The sequence below is a fragment of the Lissotriton vulgaris genome, chromosome 5 (genome assembly GCF_964263255.1).
Source record: "Lissotriton vulgaris chromosome 5, aLisVul1.2, whole genome shotgun sequence".
In the NCBI taxonomy this organism is placed as follows: domain Eukaryota; kingdom Metazoa; phylum Chordata; class Amphibia; order Caudata; family Salamandridae; genus Lissotriton; species Lissotriton vulgaris.
This window is the reverse complement of record NC_141693.1, coordinates 691556777-691577863: the sequence shown is the minus strand read 5'-3', so window position 1 is coordinate 691577863 and position 21087 is coordinate 691556777. Positions and strand designations below refer to the sequence as shown.

The following is a 21087-nucleotide window of genomic DNA, read 5'->3' as shown; positions in this document are numbered from 1 at the left end:
CTGTCGGTGTAGTTTTGCAGCTTGAAGCTTTCTGGATTCACTAGCGATCCCACCCTCCTCACCCAGAAAGATGAGACAGGAGGAAGACTATTAAAATAGGAAAGAGACTTTAAAAGGAGAAAAGAGAAAAAAAAGGAAAAGGAGAAAGAAAAAAGAATCCAAAGATGGCGACCAAATGTGGGAGCTTCCGTAGGAAGCGCGTCGACGTCACGAAGGCCACCAAATGGTGGTATGTCGACACCCACCTGGGCCACGAAAAAAAAAGAGAAGAAATACTACTATTACGTACCCAACCAGTAAATGGTGGAATAATGCACAGCATAGTGAATCCAGAAAGTCTTCAAGCTGCAAAATGACACCGACAGGTAAGAAACAATACGTTAACCTACGCTAGTATCCCGCAATTCACACTTCAAATTAATACAATTGCATATTTTACACAGAACATACCTAAGTCCTCACAAATTCTATTTTAAATGCACAGATGCAACCTGTCACCATTGCCTTGCACAAGATGCAGACTATATACATACGTTTTGGAGCTGACCGTCGCAAGTCTGAGAATTGTCCCTATTGGGTTTGCTACCTCATACCAAGAAAAACCAGGCTGACACACTTCACACACCTGGCCCTTATCCTAGCAAAACGCATGCTTACCAAAGAGTGGAAGGAGGTAAATACCCCCACTTATTCTACCTGGGGCTTATCCGTGGTAGTTAATGCACAGGTAGAGAGTAAAGCCTTACATTGAGAGGAAACTAGAGGCCTCCACAAATACCCTATCACTGACAGTTGGGATACTCTCCCGGAGAAATTCCGTGGAGGTCTGCAAGCTAAAGAAAAACCTTTCTAGTCCTCTTTGTGAGCTATCAACCAACTGTACAGTATCATCTGCTGGTGGTTGGGAGCCTGACTGCCCACAGCACTCCCATAACACATTCCTGTGTACATGCTGGTCTGAATTCAGTTGCTGTCGCAGTAAACCTGTCGTATACGGTGATTGAGGGTCTGTTAAATTAATTACGGTTGCAATCAGTTTCATTCTATAATACACTTGGCATCAACTAACATCACCTGTGCAAAGGTGCGTCCACATATCTACACCTTATACCTTTTACAGCAGATTAACACTGATGCAGTGGATTTTTTTTACCCTCAACCATTTAATTTACTGTGCTGTTCATAAATATGTTGCATCAGTCGTACTGCTCATGCTGAGCACACTGCTGTGCAGTCTTTACAATGTCAATGAAAATGCTAAAATGCCAATAAGAAATAAATAAAAAAAAGATGCATTTCGCTTTTTAATTTACACATTTAAAGAAAGGTTATGATATTTATAAACATTAACACATTTCCCCTTGAGGTCGGGCCCTAGTGATTCACTGCCAAATCTCTACCCCACCGGCTCTTTGTAATGTGTCGGGGTCATTCCCCATTTGCTGGTAACTGCATCCAGGGCATGTTCACTAGTAGGCCTTTATTCAAGAGTTTACTCAAACTCTTGGAAAATAGTCAAAAATGTCTTGGAACTGCAGAGCTCTGAGAAGCGAGCCCCCCGGGGTCTGGTAGGCCCATAACCAGTCTTGCTCGTTCCAGCAGAGGGGTAGCGCGCAATGTCTCAGTGGGTGCCCCAGTTTACCAGCTCTCGCAACGCTCCAGTACTGTTCAGTGAGTAGGCTGAACACAAGATGCATCGGAGCACCTGCAAGTGCAGGCTCTCCTTTGAGCTTATATGTTCAGCTCTGGCAACAATTGGAGGCATTCTGCTGCTCCTCCGACACAGTACGGTCAGCATGCCCCAATGGGTGAGGGTTTTTGATTCCAATGCTCCGGATCTGTAATGTGATGATGCACCCACAACGTCCACCTCAGTTATCAGGGGCAGGTCAGGTGAAATCCTCAATGCTTTCTTGTGACTCAACGGTCACACAACTTCACAGCTCTCGGGAGGCAGCCTGATCCTCACAGCACTCTTAATATGGGCAGCCCCTTCTGGCATACAGAGTTGCTGCAACATTACCAACCAAAGGGCCGGCCCTCACCACATGGCAGTCCAAACCTCAGTGGCCCCTCCTGGAATATGGAACCGCCTCTAAGGATCTGCTCATACTTTGACTCTCGTCATCCAGCAGAATCTTCTACAGTGGCCCCTCCTAGCATACAGGGTCTCTCGAATTGTGCCACACAGGCTTTACTCTTCCCGCATGTCAATCTGCCCACAGCTATCTGCACAGCAGGTCTCTCCTAGGATACGGAGTCTCTTCCTCCTCACAGGACACCTTTGCCTTGGAAAACAGGCAAGTGCTTGTGCTCCAGGCTCCAGAGCACATGCTCCTTGTTTCCATGGGTGACATCCCCTCAGCCTGTAAGCGAGACCAGCAGGCCATAGTCCCCAGTCTTGGTCACAGGCAGAAGTCTTGGAGAGTTTCCCCTCTTCAAAGAGTCAGTCTGGCTGCTTGGCAGATTAATATTTTTGGCATCTCAAACTCCCATTTTTATTGTCCGTTTGTAGACACCAATGTGATTCAGGGTCTCGGCCTTTTACGTCTTATGCTGGGGTGCTGCTTCTTCTAAAGTAGCCAACTGTCACAACAATTGAGGCTCTGAAGCTGATGGTCTAACAACACAGACCAAGGGGATAACTAGAGTTCACACCTGGAGGTCGGTCTCAGTGAAATGTGACTCAAAAGGTTAATCCCGGGCTCCCATCCCTACACTTTATGATTCCCTTATCAGCCCCATCTCCTTCCAGAGATGTGTTCAGGCCCGTTCCTTGTGATCTCTCACTGAATCAAAGAGAACCCCTTGAAATGTATTGGAGGAGTCTCTCTCTCCCTTTTCCACTGTGTCACACTCAGTTCAAAGAAATGAAGCAAAACACAAATCTGTCTGGGGATCCCTCTACCTCCTCACGTCTTCACCAGGCAGACTTGAGCTTCTCAAAAAGGCATGTATGAAGTTTGAAATACAATGAAACTCAAATGCATCACTGGGAAATGTATTAATACAGTAGTTAAAACACAGAGAATTGCATTGTCATACAAATAAGATTTTTGGGACTAATAGAGAAAAGTGTGATTAAAATATGGATTTAATTAACTGAACATGAGAGATTGTCTCTCATTAGTATCGTATGCTTCTGCGGGTAAAATTGACCACATCCGTTTAGTCTTTCAGCAAACTAGCAGGCTATGGGAATAACAACCTGGCACCCATTAACTGATTACATTCAACAAAGGGTATTAAAGGTCAATTGTCTAAATCAGAGGGCATATCTTGGTTGACTTACATTTTGATTCTGTTTTAGAACAAAGACTGTATGATGCCTTGCGGTAATTTAAGCCGTTAGGGATTCAGTTTTCAATTTTATCAAAACGGGTTAACAATTGCCACTGGTACCCTGATATTCTCAGCATTGCCACACCCAAATATTTATTCGCACACCCGTGCTGTAGAAAAATAAAATGAATTATGTACATCTAAAAACATAATAATCCAACTTTCAGATACAGAAACATGAATTGCAGATTATTAAAAATATATGCATGCTATGCCTTTCAGCCGAAGCATCAGCATTAACTCTACTCTCGCATCTCTCCGATGACAACATGGGACTGATTCTGCACACATACATTCTCGGTCCCTTAAAGCTCTTAATTAATACAGGAACAAACACATACAAAGACGTCGTGGCATACATTAAACAGCGAACACATTTGAAGCGTTTTAGCCCTTGTTCTATGCTTTTACTGTTTATTAAGTGGCTAAATATGAAGCTAGAAGTGAGAGCCCTGTTATAATTGTGTTGTTCTCTTTGCAGGGAGACAAGGGAGAGCCTGGAGAGATAGGGAGCCCTGGGGAGTCGGTAGGTAAAGAGACAGCATATGTCTGCTTGTTTTCATGCGGCAATCTGTTGAGCTCTCCCATGTCACTAACAATTTGATAATTGCATGAGAGCACTGTTATGCCAATGGTCCTATGGGACTAGTTATTCTTTTCTATTTATTCTTTTATAATGAGTCTATGCTTCAGGTTGAAACATAGCATTGTTCATAAAATAAATATAGAATGCAGCAGCACATTTAACCCCTCACAAAAAAGTAGAGGTTATTTCTGCGAGGATGAGGTACAGCCACTAACCGGAATAGAGTGATAGGCATATATGCATGAAATTATGACATACTGTTAATGGCCTGCATTAACAAACAATTTGAGGCTCCAGTTTGATTTTTTTTTCCAATAATTTTTCTTCCCCATACAATGTCCTTAGGTGGTAGGACCAGCTGGAACACCAGGGGAAGATGGAACGCCAGGACCTGTGGTAAGAAATTCTGATTTTAAGCCTGGAACTTGAGGCGCATCTTGTCTATGCATACTCCCCAACATTACCAACTTGAATCAATTAGATACTGTACTGTGCTGATTAAACTGCAAAAAAAGGATACTCTAACAAGGCTGGTACAGCTTAGCTGTACGTTATGTTATCTTCGTATTTTATTTGCGCCACATGTCAGAGAGTCCATTTTAAGATTACCTCAGAGGAAATGTTGAGACAGTTTACTTCCCTGTATGTTCATTCCAGTTACAATAATTTGGAAACAGATGGGTTTTGATCAGCCTCATTATTTCATTTCAGAGCCCCAAGTTTCTCCAAATACCTGCTAATGGAAGTCCATCAAAGCCAAAGCCACATCCCTTTTTGTTGCTGGGTATAGACAGCTTTACCTGGCTTATGTCAGCACTAATTACATTCATATCTCAGGTGGAAGAATTATATTGTGAATGAAGCAGAGACACAGTCATTGTCTGCTTCCCAATTTCAGATACAAGATTTAATGGTCCTACTATGTTTTACTGTGGTTATTACATGCGAGCCAGGTGTAATGCTTTTGCCTATGCTTGGGTTTCTTGTGGTCGTGAATTATTACCTTGTGTTTAGAATCTGCAGCAAAGGCATGCATGGATTACACCTCTTATTCAAGTTATCTGAAGGTCTGGTTTTTAAAGCAAGACAGAAACCTGTTCCCATGGTTCTCATTTAGGGGGTCACCATGGGGTCGCAGCTAATTCTCTGGCTTGTCCCTTGTTACCCCTGGCCCTGCCTTTCTGACCCCTGAACTTAGATGTCCTAAAGGACATGGCAAGATCAAAATTTAAACAAGGACTCTCATAAGCCTCATTTACTTTCTTTTGGTAACACCCTGTGACCACTGCATCTTTAAACGTGTAAATTTGTTCAAGAGTAGAATGCACGCTGCAATGAAACATAATAATGCTGTGCTGAAATGAGGGCCGGACTGGCCATAGCGGCACCGGGCAATCCCCCGGTGTGCCGCAGGGTTGGGGACCGGTTTTTGGGCCCCTGGGGGCCGTTTTTGTTACAGGGCCACTTTGCCAGGGCCGGTTGTGGTTCCCAGTCCGGCTCTGGCTGAAACCTGATTATGGGACTGTTCGTGGCCTGGTAGCACTCCTCTGAGGTGCCCCTCAGCTAACTTTGCAGCTTAAGAAGGTATAAACAAACAATGAAGTCTAAGGATTGCCGTAGAAAGTAACAAACCTGCAAAATATTTGTATTATTTTGCTGGTTAGGAGGGCCAAGGCAAAAAGGTATCTCCGTGTCTCTGCTTGTTCATGAGCATGATGTGAGCATGAAAGGAAATGAGACAAATGTGAGAGCGCAACAGGTCAATAGGGAAGTTGAGACATATGAGAGAGGTGATAAAAAACCTAACAACATATGAGAAAAACACAGTAAGAAGGACTGAAAAAAGTGAGACAGGTGTGAGAAAGAAGCGATAAAAAGACAGATGAGAGACCGCTGAGAAACAGGGTAGACAGGTCAGTAAGAGAAAACTCAGGGGGAAGACAGGTGTGTAAGAGGTGATGAAGAAGAAGACTCCTGTGAGAGATAGCTCAGAGAAAGAGTGTACAGACAGGTGAAAGAGGGGCATAATACAGAGAGAAATGAGAAAGAGGGCGAGGCAATGAAAAAGCAGTGAGAAAGAGACAGCGACAGTTGAGAGAGCTGGGGAGACAGGCGATATAAAGACAGACAGGTGAGAAAGAGATGGATGTGAGAGTGGGGCAGAGTGGAGTGGAAAACTGGTGAGAGAGGCTACTAAGAGACAGGTGAGAGAGATCATATGATGTCACTTCCTGTGATGCCATTGGTTACAAAGGACATGTGATGTTACCCCTGGCATTTTGGTGAATCGACAAGCGTGTCTGCAAAACAGATCAACATGCATGAATCCACATAGGTTTCCAGAATTATACTAGAGGTATTCAACAGTAACTGGTATTTCTGCATGGGAACAGCGGTGAAAAAAAGACCTTCCATTTACTTTGAAGATGTTTTCATGAGGAAATATGCATGTGTATATTTAATCATACAAAATGGCAATTGACAAAAGCTTTGCAAGAATATACCTTTCCACCTATCTCACCCCAGAAAGGAATTACCTATTCATAGGAGAGAAGTTTGTTAACACCCCGTAACGCATTTTTGCACATACACATGGAGAATTGTGATGGAAAATCATCATGGAGAATTATTAATACTCATGGAGAATATCGGAGCTGTAAATAATGGAAAAGCTATGATTTTTGCAATTGAAATTCTGTACTTAATTCTGCACAAGACCTCTTGTGATTATTGCACCACTCATCTTCTAGTTTGTAATGCATGTGAGGTTCCAACGCCTAAAGAACCACAGCCAAGAGACTTGAGGTAGCCAGGAACTGTGCCAAAGGGGTTTTTCATTGGTGATGGGTTTGTGCCATTTGATGTATATAAGAACATTGTGCAAACATGTCAGGGGGGCTCGAGTGGGCTCTGGCACCCCCTAAGCACCAGTGTGCCATAAAGGATCTTCTCTAGGTCCCTTGTCTGAAGGGTGGTGTGTTCTAGGTGATATGTCAGGTCATCACGGGCTTCAAATTTCCAATAGTTAATTATGATTAGCTGCGGTGCCCAGTAGTATAGTCACATGTCCGGGATCCCTAATACCCCATCAAAGGGCGCATGTATGCATATGACAATAGCGACCTGTTGCTGTGCACCTGCCCATAGGAACTTGGTTAGGGTTGCAATAATTTATTGAAGAGAGAGGGGTGAATGATGTAGGGGAAGTTCTGGAGGGTGTATAGCAAGTGTGGTAGTGCTACCATCTTTGGCAAGACTCCCCAACAATGATTGAGATGGAGAGCTCTTCCCAGGCCGTGAGTTCCCTATGTGTGGCGAGGAGCAGTGGGGCAATGTTGGAGCTCCTTCATAGTTGCTGATCAGTAGTGAAATGTATCCCCAAATATTTAAAGGGTGTGACTATTACTGGAAGAGGGTGAGTTGCCTCTGCTTTGGGGTAGGGTCCTTCTATAGGCTCATGTTGTGATTTGTCTAATTTTACGTGTAGGCCAGAGGCTTTGCCGTATATATGTAGGATGTCTAGCAGCCTGCGGATGACTGGGCTGGCCTTTGTATATTAACCAACAAGTCATCTGCGTAGAGCGATACTCAGTCTTTAGGTGGGGTATCCAAGTGGATCCTAGAGAAATGGACATCTCAGCAGATCCATTCCGTTAGGGGCTCAACCAACAGTGCATAGGTGGGGGGAGAGCACGAAGCCCTGTCTTGTGGCTCTTTCGATTGGAAACAGGGAAGACACTACCCTGACACTTGCCTAGATTTGACTGTAGAGTTCTGATCAACTGTATGAAGCAGGGGCCAAAGTTCATTCAACAGAGGATATGAAACATGAAGGGCAAATTCACCCAATCAAACACTTTCCCAAGATCAATGAACCCAAGGCCTGTTGGCCCCTAGAGTTCGCTTGTTCTGGCCAGGATTAGTTGAAGTTGTCGGATACAGTGTCTGGTCGCATGTCCCAGTATGGAGTCATTTTGGTCTGGTTGAAATACGGAGGGTATGACCCTTATTAGCCCGGTAGCAAGAATTTTCGTTAGTATTTTTGCTTTTGTATTGAGTAGCAAGACCGGGCAGTGGAAGACATGTTCTGCAGGGTCTTTTACGGTTTTATGAATAACAACAATAGCTGCTCCTCTTATGTTGTGTGTTAGGTGAACTTTTTCAACCGTCTAGTTTGGGGCTAGCAGGGAAGATTAGGGCTGCTAAAATTCTCCAGAAACCAATTTGGGCCCATAGTCTTGCCAGACTACAGTGAGACGATGACTGATTGTATTTCCTCTAGTGTAAGTGTAGCCTCAAGCTCGCCCCTCTGAGCTGTGTTGAAAGGTCGAATTAGTAGATCATTAGCTGTGGGAGCAGGGATCTCTATGTTAGGTAGGGTGCGACTCACATCTAGCTTGGAGTAGTATTCAGCGAAGGCCTGATAACATGAGCTGTATATGCGAGTTGTCCATTGTCTCGGCGTATATATGGGATCACCCTGTACTCTTGATCTCGGGCTGCTAGCCAGTACAGCAGGAGGCCTGCTTTATTCCCCCATTAATAAATACGGTGTTGGGCTGTTAACCAATTGTGTTTGATTGTGGTCAGACAACCTGGCTGCGTAGTCCTAAATCTACCTCAGGCCACTTTAATCCACTACCAGACATTCTCTACCCTTTTATCTCACTCTTGTGGGTCCCATGCTTTCTCTCTCTGTGACGGTATTTATGTCTTTCACTACCTCCTTCTTTTCCCTTCATGTGTTTTCCCTCTCTTGCTCTCTGGAAATATTTAAAGAGTTAAAATAGGTGTGGCTGGACCCACGGCAACCACCAGCTCAAATTAAGCACTAGGGAGAATAAATTCTGAGGGAACCTTCACAAACAGGCTGTTACAACAGCCTAATTTGCTAAGCACCTGAGAATTGATTAATGCCTGACCAGTGAGAGACATGGGTATATATTTTTTTTATCATTTCTTGGAAAGATGCTGCAAAAGCTGTGACACTTCCTTATGCATTGAAGAATTAAAAAATACAGGTAGAATTCTAAATGAGGAGGAGCTGTGCAAGCTATTTGGCAGCTATTTGGCAGTAAGTGGATAGACATAAGCAGGGGATGGGAATAGAAGAGAAAAACGTAAAGTGGAAGACCGCTTTGTTGAATGAGTTAAGCATGAGGCCCAAAGACCATCCAAGTGTCAAATTGCAGTGACACAGTGAGAAATGCTTAATTAGAGGTGGAGTGATTTTTTTCAGTGGGGTTATTACCACAGGTGACTTGAACCATTGGTGGTAGATCCCTGTTGATAATGATTCCTAATTTATAAACATGCAGCAGTGACTGCAAGGGGCATCCCATCACTGGTGAAACAGCAAATTAAAAAAGTGAAGGGACAGAATTGTGATTGTTCCAAGCTCCAGCAGGAGGAGATCCAATCTGTAGGAGACTGTTGGGCGTAGGCCCAGGAGGTCCGAACTTCTGCTTTCATGAGGAGTTGGGTTTAGTCTGTGTTAGGGCTCTCCAAAGGCAGTTCTAGAGTGCCATATGCATGTAAGATTTTTAAAATGACTACATTGATCTAAATGGGAATATGATAAAAATCTGGCATGGATCCGGACGGACCTCCAGGACTGACTCTGGGGAACCCTTGTCTATGTGGAAGATCGGATAAAACTTGTCCCACTCCTCCTATGGCTGTTGGTATGGCAAAACTAGCATACCTCTTTCAACCGTGATGTGATCACAAATTGTTTAGCTTGTGACTTTGGCTATAAAATCCCATGGTCGGGCTATATAAAGAGCACTGCGGGGGAAGCTTGGTAGGCTTGATCTGTTTTCTTCCCCTCACACGCTGGGCAAGCAAGAGTGTACTAGAGTCAAGGCACTATTTATGGGGTCTGCTGCTACTGCGAAAGAGAGTGGAGAACTAGACGAATCAACCTTGAGAGGCTATATGTTCCTTAAAACAAGTGGGGGGCCTGAGCCCTATCTTTCCCTGGTAAAAAAATGTTTGGGAAAGGTCCCTTATAACTTAGTCCGAGGCAGGTTCACTCATAACTCACCTTTGTTTTAAGTTAGGACATTATGGCCCGAAATCCATATTGGTTTGTCCCTGTGATAATACCTCTTTACAGATCCTAAAGCACTTCACTTTGTTTTGTAATTATTATGAGTCTTTTCAGCATAGAGACTTATTACCTATTCTTAAAACTTATAGCTTTCACCAATACCGACCGGTTCTTTATTTTCTTGGTATGGAGCTTGAGCTGATGTCTGCTACTTTGTGAGATGCTTTCAAAAAGGGCATTGTCCTGGTGCAACATTATGATTTTTTTAGATCCTTCTAAGAGTGTTTTATATTCTGTACTGTTTTGTTTTATTTTAAACCTTGGTAGTTCTGATAAAGATATGTTTATGCTACATTGTGATGTTCCTTATCTAACTTAATGAATATGTACGATTTATGATCTGGATTTCAGCCAATATCAATTTGTATTTTATTGTTGCTGCTCTTCTATGATTATTTTAATAGTTGAAAAAAAAAGAGATGAATTCTTTTACAAGCCAGGCCTATCCTACCTCAATTACCGATGTTCCAAAATGTGTGCATCGGTGTACGGTGGTCCCCAGGGGTCTATTCTTAGCCCACTACTTTTTAACATCTATGTTAGACCCCTGGCTACCATCGTGGAGGAAGCCGGCTTAATTTTATTTTCGTACGCCGATGACACGCAAATTATTTTTTCCCTATCTACTAGGGAAGGCAACAATACTTCGGCTCTTAGACTGGGCCTGTCCCAAGTGGCAAGATGGATGCAGACACATTTTCTTAAGTTAAATGGCAATAAAACCGAGATTGTGATCCTGGGCAAGGATAAAGATCTCTGGGGCCCCCAACATTGGCCCGAGAGCATGGGTCCTACCCCGAAGCCCGTGACCCAGGTTCGCAATCTCGGATTTTTAATTGATGAAAAACGTACAATGCGACAACAGGCCGTTAAGGTGGCTTCTATTTGTTTTGCCACATTAAAATGGCTCCAAAAAATTTTGTGGATGCTTCCAGTCTCCACGCAAAGGACGGTGGTCCAGGCTTTGATAACATCTCGCCTGGACTACGGGAATGTCCTGTATCTTGGTCCCGATTTGACAACTGTGAAAAAACTTCAGGTTGTTCAAAATGCGGCCGCACGGCTGTTACGCAATGTTCCCCGGACAACATCCACCTCCCTAGCCCTTCGCGATCTGCACTGGCTAGATATTAAGAACAGAATTACATTTAAGGCTCTATGTTATATCTTCAAGATAAAACAGGGCTCGGCTCCTAGATATCTTCAAAATCTCATCCATGCTTACATACCTAGCCGCACTCTGAGATCCGCAGGAAAAGGAGATTTTGTTGTTCCTAGATTTAGGCTGGTGAAAATGGGTGGCCGCTCATTTTCCCATTTAGATTTACAAAAGGGGGTGGTGATGAACAGAGTGTCTGAATTGAGCAGACCACTCTTACCCAGTCCAAAGATCAGGGCTTGATCCATCACCGTTATTTATCTCACTGCCCCATCCCAGCTCAGAACCTGGCTATATGCAAATCAGTCTGTCCCTGGCCCAGTGCATCATGGGAACAGGGCAGACTAAACTACCAAGCCAATTCTTTACCAGAAAGGAGACAAGCTACCGGGGACCGGTTTCTGGCATTTCAGCCTCTTCGGCCCGGCTTGCTTGAATCCTGATGGAGCAGTGAGAAAGGGACTCATGTCTGAGTATACCCTGCCACACCTATAGTGGCCAAAATCGATTTACAAAAGGGGGTGGTGATGAACAGAGTGTCTGAATTGAGCAGACCACTCTTACCCAGTCCAAAGATCAGGGCTTGATCCATCACCGTTATTTATCTCACTGCCCCATCCCAGCTCAGAACCTGGCTATATGCAAATCAGTCTGTCCCTGGCCCAGTGCATCATGGGAACAGGGCAGACTAAACTACCAAGCCAATTCTTTACCAGAAAGGAGACAAGCTACCGGGGACCGGTTTCTGGCATTTCAGCCTCTTCGGCCCGGCTTGCTTGAATCCTGATGGAGCAGTGAGAAAGGGACTCATGTCTGAGTATACCCTGCCACACCTATAGTGGCCAAAATCGATTTACAAAAGGGGGGTGGTGATGAACAGAGTGTCTGAATTGAGCAGACCACTCTTACCCAGTCCAAAGATCAGGGCTTGATCCATCACCGTTATTTATCTCACTGCCCCATCCCAGCTCAGAACCTGGCTATATGCAAATCAGTCTGTCCCTGGCCCAGTGCATCATGGGAACAGGGCAGACTAAACTACCAAGCCAATTCTTTACCAGAAAGGAGACAAGCTACCGGGGACCGGTTTCTGGCATTTCAGCCTCTTCGGCCCGGCTTGCTTGAATCCTGATGGAGCAGTGAGAAAGGGACTCATGTCTGAGTATACCCTGCCACACCTATAGTGGCCAAAATCGATTTACAAAAGGGGGTGGTGATGAACAGAGTGTCTGAATTGAGCAGACCACTCTTACCCAGTCCAAAGATCAGGGCTTGATCCATCACCGTTATTTATCTCACTGCCCCATCCCAGCTCAGAACCTGGCTATATGCAAATCAGTCTGTCCCTGGCCCAGTGCATCATGGGAACAGGGCAGACTAAACTACCAAGCCAATTCTTTACCAGAAAGGAGACAAGCTACCGGGGACCGGTTTCTGGCATTTCAGCCTCTTCGGCCCGGCTTGCTTGAATCCTGATGGAGCAGTGAGAAAGGGACTCATGTCTGAGTATACCCTGCCACACCTATAGTGGCCAAAATCGATTTACAAAAGGGGGTGGTGATGAACAGAGTGTCTGAATTGAGCAGACCACTCTTACCCAGTCCAAAGATCAGGGCTTGTAGCTTGTTTCCTTCCCAGTGTAAGAATTGGCTTTTGTAGTTTGGTTTGCCCTGTTCCCATCATGCACTGGGACAGGAACAGACTAATTTGCATACAGCCAGGTTCTGAAACTGGGATGGTGCAGTGAGCTAAAAAACGGTGTTGGATCTAGCCCTGATCTCTTGACTGGGTGAGAGTATTCTGTTTAATTCAGAGACTCTGTCCCTCACCACCCCTTGTTGTAAACATTTTCCCATTTAGGCACCAAGTCCTGGAATGCTCTGCCTGTAAGGCTGAAGTTGGAAACTGATCTCCTTCGGTTTCGCAAGGGCTTAAAAACTTGGCTTTACCAGCAATAATTTTTTAGAACTGTTTTTCAGGTGGCACCACTCATTGATTCCTTGTAGCTCTTTCTTCTCCAGTCTGTCCCTTGGCTCCGGGAAACCCACTGCGGGTAGCTGCGCGCCTTATAAGTTTAAATTAATAAATAAATAATGTTGACAGAGTTCTGAACTTGCCATCAAGTTGCCTGTTTTCTTAAATGGTGCTATGAGAAACAATATGATTTGAATCTGACATTGTATTCTCTGATGTGCTTTTCTAGTTTTTGATTATTGCTTGTTCCTTATCATTAATTCAGCCCAACATGCACTTTATTGCCATTTTTGTTTATGTTTCGATTTTATATAGAACAGTATTGTACCACATTTGGTTTACTAGTTTTAAACCGAATAACGAACTATTGATTGATTGATTGTACCATGAACCTAGCTGCTGAAGAATTACTAGAGGAGGAGAGTTACATCTTTGAATTGCAAAATTACAGTATACAAATTTACACTGTATTTCACATATTTACACATAGACATTTAACAATATGCCTAGAATCACGCATCAAGTGCTAAGGCTGGGTTTATAAACTTCACCTTCTAGTCAGTAGCTCAACGACAAGACTACTCTTATTTGCACACATGTAGGAGTGTCTTAAGATTTTCCTATCAGGCTTTGAAGCTAATATGCAATAACTACAATCTTTTCAGTTATATAGATGGCATTAAAAATATTTTTACCAAATAGATTTTAAATATCAATTTGGAATCTAAATATCATAGTAACAGGTTTCTATCAACACCATTTGAGCTAATGCATTACTGCACAAAAATCTAAATAGGGAGTTAACGTTAAGGTTATATTTATAGCTGCTAATCATAGAGCAGGCAAGTACTTGAGTTACAGCCTCTATCAAAAATGCAACCTCCATACACATGTATACAAACAGTATTCTAAGACCACACACAAGATTCCTCCCAAAGAGTTCTGTCTATTCTTAGGATAACCAGGCAACAGAAATATATACTTTGGCACCAATTCTTAGTCTCAAGCTAAGAGGTCTCTTCTTACATTTGGTGTGCACTGATGTACTACTGAGACAGGATATGAAAAATGTAATTCAAATTCAAAAACACTAATTGGTTCATTTGATCAGCAACACAAATTTAACACTTTAACAAAGATGGGTCTTGTTATATAGAAAATAAACAGCATCCACATCGCTTAACAAATTTGCTAATAAACAAATTTTGGCTTGATTTTTTTGGTTAACAGTTCTAAAAAGATATTCGCAATGTAGCCACATATAATTTGGTCAAATCTTTGCTTTGTGTACATACAAGGCAAGGAATAAATGTCAATGTAGGGATGACTATATTTAGAAACCTTTTTACTACTTAAGTCAAGTCAAAATATCTTTATTCGATCTTTAGATAAAAATCATAAAAGAGCAAGATAAAATTAATCACAGGAATACAATAAAACACATCTTAAAACTATAAAAAGGTATTACAAGACCAATTAAAAACATAACTTAAATGCAGTAAAAGCTACTACAATAAATTGTGTTAACTTAGCAATGAATTCACTGCCATTATCCCTCCATCGGATAACTACTTCTTAGAGACATTTTGATGAAACAACAAACACTCAGGCATGGCCGTCACAGGTAACAGTGGTGGGGTGGTGGGGCAGTGGGACAGGGCGAGACGGTGGGGGGGAGTGGACAGACAACAGGATAAGGAAATTAAAATTAAAAAATGTAATAAAACCACCTATCTTGCGCTCACCTCATCAACTCGAGTCAGCGATGCAGCGAGCGCAAGGTATGTGGTTGTATTTTATTTGAGTGGTGTTCTGCTAGTGCTACATTGGACCTTGCTCACCTTAACTCCTGGAGACTGGTCCTGTAAGTTGCTGCACTGTTAATGAATGCATCACTTGCTTTTCCTCCCATAGGATAACAAAATGGCCAATGAAAGTTGCACTTTTTTTACTACAAAAGGATTTCTTTTGAAAATCGTACTTACCTGAACAAATAACTTCTCGTGCCAAATTTATATTAAGATATGTGTTATTTTTATAAATTGGTGTGGATCTCCTTACTGAGTAGTGTGTCTCACTTATTGACTATTGTGTGTATTTGAGAATATCAAATACTCCCCTCTAATTAGCCTAGGGCTGCTCGTCCAGACTACCCCCCTAGAGGAGCACCTTGGGATTGCAAGAGCAAGAACCTGTCCACTGATAAGGCAACCCCTGGACTCTTTACATAATATATCTCAATTTGATATGCCATATAAAGAGCCAGCTTCCTGCATGCATGTCTACTGTTACTCTCAGGCACTGAATGTTAATCGATAATAGAATAATGCTGCAGTAGGAAAAAAACATTGCATGTTACAAACATTTGCAGCTTTTATCCGATTAAGGAGTTGTATGTGACCAGCAACACACATACCAAAATTATTATTTGATTATAATGTGCGTTTGCATGCATGAATACGACATTCAGGAAATATACAATATGAAGACAGCGCGTAAGTGTGGGACACTTTCAGTTTTTGGTCAAGTTGTAGTGAGTCTTTATTGCATGACAAGTGTCACGGTCTTCTTTTATATCACAAAATTCAAGATTTGTTTTTGCCCAGCACTGGATGCTGGAATATGTGCAACATGTGAATATATTGTATTTTGGATAAATGCTGCGAAATTACTTTAACAGATAAGTATTATTTCCTTCCCACAGTAACAAAAAACACACAATATTACACTTTAACAGTGAAGGCTGCCATATTTAATTATCTGTTCTTTTGTCTGTTGAAATGAATGATAGGAAGAATTCTTCAGTTAAAGAAACAAAATATTTTTTCTTGTTCCTAGGGTCCTCCTGGCCTTCCTGGACCAAAGGTAAGGCAACTCTGAAAGAATACTTTTATTTATTTTGCTGTCTTGTTGTAAAATATATTTTTACATGGAAAATTATTCACAAAGCCAGAACGTTTTAGGTGGGATGCCTACTCATCATAACACATCTGAACGCCACAGATAGGTTTGCTACTGGATAGTAATATTTCAGTGCAAGTAAATAACAAATAAATAATAAAGAAACAGTTTACAGTGGAGTAACATTCCACTACTACTAGACTAGAAAACAATGCTATTTCCATTTTCATATTTTGTAGAAAAAAGTTAAAAAGCTTTAATCATAATATATCTAGAGATCATAATTATTGTTAAGTAACAGCATTTGTAATTGCTAGAGTATGTAATGAATGCCTCCCCTTTTGAACATAATGATCTATAGTGACCTAAGAATTCAGATTTTTCTTAGCAAACACTTTTGATTGTATTAAAGGCTGTTTACGACTAGCCTAATATTTTTATGAGACTCGTATAAGACATTGAACATGTGTGACTTATTTTTGGACCAAATTTGAAGCCAGCTAATAGTCTTCATCTTTTGAAAAGAAGAGAAAGAGGTGCTCAAAGTCAATTGTAGAAAGAACAATTGATGGACAGAATGCCTATCAATGTCAAACATTCACCCCAGTACAGATCTAGGCCTATATCCATAGTTTATTTTGCTCCCTATGCCATTCCAGTGTAGACCCAGCTATATACAAATCAGTCTTGGCCTGTTCCCCATGGGAACAGTCCAGCCCGAACTACCGGACCAAGTCCTTCCTGGACTGGAAACAAGCATCCTGGGACCTGTTTTGGGGCATCACCCCTCATCATCCAGAGGCATGGAGAGCACGGGACCCACGCCTGGGCTTACCCGCCCCACTCGGGGTGACAAATAGAAAAAGAACAATTGATGGACAGAATGCTGATCCATGTCAAACATTCACCCCAGTACAGAGATTGGGCCTAAATCCATTGTTTTTTTCTTTTCAATTGTCAATTGTATGGCATGAACTGAGAATGTGAGGAACCAGGTCAAATACATCACTGTATTCAATATTAAAAGGTATTGTTATCTATTGTGCATATTCACAGTTTTACACAAATAAGTGGAAGAAACATCCCCAGAACAATAACATATAGTGAATTTCAGAGCATTAGGCAATAACGTTGCTACTGTCAAGATATCACATTATGTTCCCCCAATTTCCTGCTTGAGAAAGTATATTCCATAATTCAGTTGTTTTTTTTGGTTTTCAGAAAAAGACTCGTCAGTTTTATTAGTTAAGAATTGTTATCTATCTCTCGTGACAATATCAACCTTGCAGTTCCTTGAAAAGTGCAAGCGAGGGGGGGCGGGGGGTACCGAGGCATTTGTCCTTCTCTTGCAATAGCAAACAAAATAAAACAATGGTTTGTGACTACTATTTTGGTTGCAAGGCACTGAATATATATGACTGCCCTTGTCAGTCAGTAACCACTGTGCAGTCAAAGAAGATCATGAAGAACAGCTTTAATGTGTGAATAGCAACAGTGACATCCGGGAGAAGCAGACAGCAGACCAATGGGCTGTTGCATGTTCACCCAGGTGCCTCTTTCATAGAGTGATACTTTTATTCCAACCAAATTCCCTTTAAGAAATAAGGGGGTTACAATATTTGCAATTTGTGAATGCAAAGGCAGAGAAAGGGGTTCTTCTTTTCCTTTAAGATCCCCAACACTGCTCTCAAACTATTGGCAAGGATTCACACACATAATTCTGCCTCACTAATTGGTGAGAACCATCCTTTTTGCTCTGTGCAGGAATGAAACATTTTGAATAGTGCAGCGTGTTTGCATCGCAGATTCTGTGCATACTCAGAACTGCAATTAGACTTAGATACATAACATATTTTATCAAAAATACTAATTGGTTTACGGTTTGACCTCTTTCATCTTCTTCTTGCCCACCCAAGGGGGCAGAGCAAGGGCCAGAGTTTGCTGCCCTCTGGCGGCGACGGAAAGTCTCCACAGGACATGCTCCATTTTTTTTTAATGTTTTGTAGTTTTTATGAGCTACTGAAGAAGACTTATATCATCCCTATTTTTTAAAAAAGGCTCTCGTTTGGCAGGTGCACCCTGCCTTTACCTTTTTAATAATTGTTTCAGGTAACATCATTTTACGTTCTTAGCTTTTTAAAGTCTGCTATTAAACTCAGATCTAGCTGTGAATAACAAGTGGAGGGCATATCACAGCAGGATGTGAGCTGGGTATCCCCTTTTTATTTTGGATTGTGTTCACGTACCTTTCAATCCTTTTAAAAACTAATCAAATAAGTAAAGTTACAATATTTATGGAAACCGAACCTGATGTGGTGGATGTTTTTATAGATTTGATTGCCTGTATATTTTTGCCAATCTGGCATTCATGTTTTTTTGAAAAAGCCGAATAAAGTTGTTGTTGAGTAAGCATACATACACTAATCTTAACTCCGCATGTATGCACATAAAAGAGGTATACATAAATTATCAATGTACAAAGAAGTGAAGTTAAGTATTCTAAATCTATTTTTAGTGACGCATTTATCATCAAAATATTGTGGTACTTAATATTCTGGTGACAATTTACCAAAATGAAATGTTAATATGTAAGACTCAATACTATGGTAGAACACCACTGGTTAGTGAACAGTATATGATACATCATGTCACTGATTCAGTAAAACCTATTGCTGAAAAACCACACTATATAATAGGTAAAATTAAATATTTACATTTCAGATGGTCTAACCTTGATTAGGCTCAGAGGAAAAGCACATACATGAGCACCCAGCCTTACTTACAGCCACTGTCAATTTTCGGCTTATGTTACTGGTGTGTCTTTCTCAGTTCTTGTGGACTCCAGCTGATATCATACAATAAGCAGCAAGAATGTAAGAAGGTATAGGGCATATGTCAGTTGGAAACTGTCAAACTCCTGCTAGCCTTCTGGGAGGAGTAATGGGGTGGACTAGGTGCTAATGGTGACAAACACACACAAATTAATTGAGGAACTGCACTCCATGAAAGAGGAATGTTCTGCTTGGGGAGAAAGCACTGTAAGGTGAGGGGCGGGGAGGGAATTCCTGGGCTTTTGAAAATATTTTATGTCAACATATTCCAGAACATTACTTTTGTTATTACAAGAGTATAATCTGTCCATAACCGTGGTCAATGGTCTTCTACAAAGCAGAAATAAAGGTTACATTTATGTCAAATCTATGATTATTCTGCAATTAAAATATTAATTCCAAGCATTTAGTTGGAACTTAAAGCCATTTATACCAATCTTTTTGTGAGGTCGTAAATGTAGAAAAGCGAAATTGTGATTTGGTATTTGGAACGGGCGTGTTTAGGGCATCCCTTCTCAATACTGAATCCCACTGGTAAGTATTATTGTATTGCAACTGAATTATGGCCGCAAAGCATACATTTTTTACTAACAAATGAAAAGTAGTGGTAACTATTTGCAAACTGGAAGGGGTCCCATTTGAGAATCTTAGACAAAATATTTTTAATAACAGACAGTGATCCCACAGACCACTGCCTACTCTTAAAAAATAAAACTCAAATGTTTCCTTATTTGCTTTTCAAACACAGCGTGTTTTCCTTTAAGGAAAATAGGCTGCATTTAAAAAAATGATTCATTTAAAAGCAAAGATAGCCATGTGGTCTGCTGAAACTGTGACTACCTCATTAATAATCATCAGGTAGGTCGATTTGCGACCCACTAGGAATTGCTAATTAAGTGTTTCTTACATAAGGAATTTCAATTTCCTAATTACGATTTGGTAAGAATCACTATTTGGAAATCGCAATTCTGAATTTTTGCACATCTAGCCCTTGGTGTGATTTTGTGTTTGTGTCTCCATTGACCTACTTCAAATTGCAAAAATAAAACATATAATAAAAATACAACTCATAATTACTGAAACAGAAGAATAGTGTCTGTCAATCCTTAAGATAGTCAGTAGTGAAAACAGCTAATTAATGCCTTAATTTTCACATTCTACCCTAAAACACAGTGATAAAACAAAAGCAATTAGATGTATTCCTACATCCCTGCCATTTCCTCCTCTCCTCTACTGTCACATTCACATGAACTACAGGTGGATATTGCAATGAAAAATCAATTTCTTTTAGCATGGGTTTTCATTTCTCTACGGTGTGTGCAGAGAACTGAATCACTCTGTTATCTGAATCTCATCAGTGCTAGATTCTGTATTTCATTCCTTTTATCCATTGTTCAGGGAGAAGCAGGACTTGATGGTGTGAAAGGAGAAAAAGGTGACCAGGGTGAAAAGGGAGACCGAGGTCCACTTGGGTTACCCGTAAGTATTATGAGAATTAGAACTTTCACCTCATGATAAACTGTTAGGGGAATAAGTTCAAACTAGAAACTTTAACATGCAAGGAATAATTAAAACCCATAACTAAGTTAACAGTGCTTTTTATATTTGCTTTCAAGAAATATTTAAAATGATTTTGTCTTACACATCCTTCACCACGTTTGTTTTTTGCTGAACCACTCTTTCTCCTTAACCATTAAACCCTCCTACCACCCTCAACCATTCCTATCAACAAACATCCTTAGGTAGCAAACATCTAATAATTACAGTTTGTGATATAAAAGAACCTTATACTTTAATCATGTGCTCTGTCTGGATGACAATGCTTGTCCTTATTAACCTTTTTTCCCAAAGAGGGCACAGAAATTAAAAGTTTAAGCAACAAACCAGAAAACAGCACTTTGAAAGTGGTGTTGATATGAGCAATAATATAAATCTCAACTCAATCAGTATACTCCCATGCATATGTACACAATTTATTGCAGCAGGTATCTTTCTGTTAAAGAAAGCCATAGTGATGACATCACTGTGGAGTAGTTCAAGGTTGTGGCCAGATAATTTTTTAATCTTCATATCCAATTACAAAACTAGAAATAGAATCTTTGTATTATCCTCGTTTACTACCCCAACTCAAAACGAAAATCCCTCATTCCTCATTTACCCCATCTCTCTTGCAGTAAGTGGA

General features: G+C 41.3%; 1 protein-coding gene across 1 annotated transcript in view; it reads left to right on the top strand.

Moving 5' to 3' along the window:
• The window catches only part of COL13A1 (collagen type XIII alpha 1 chain), a 368078-nt gene that overhangs the window by 223575 nt on the left and 123416 nt on the right, over nt 1-21087 (top strand). Inside the window, exons 28-31 of the mRNA XM_086922128.1 lie at nt 3824-3868; nt 4274-4324; nt 16012-16038; nt 20304-20384. Of these exons, the coding sequence (XP_086778254.1) occupies nt 3824-3868; nt 4274-4324; nt 16012-16038; nt 20304-20384 (204 nt within the window). The remainder of the gene's footprint in view (nt 1-3823; nt 3869-4273; nt 4325-16011; nt 16039-20303; nt 20385-21087) is intronic.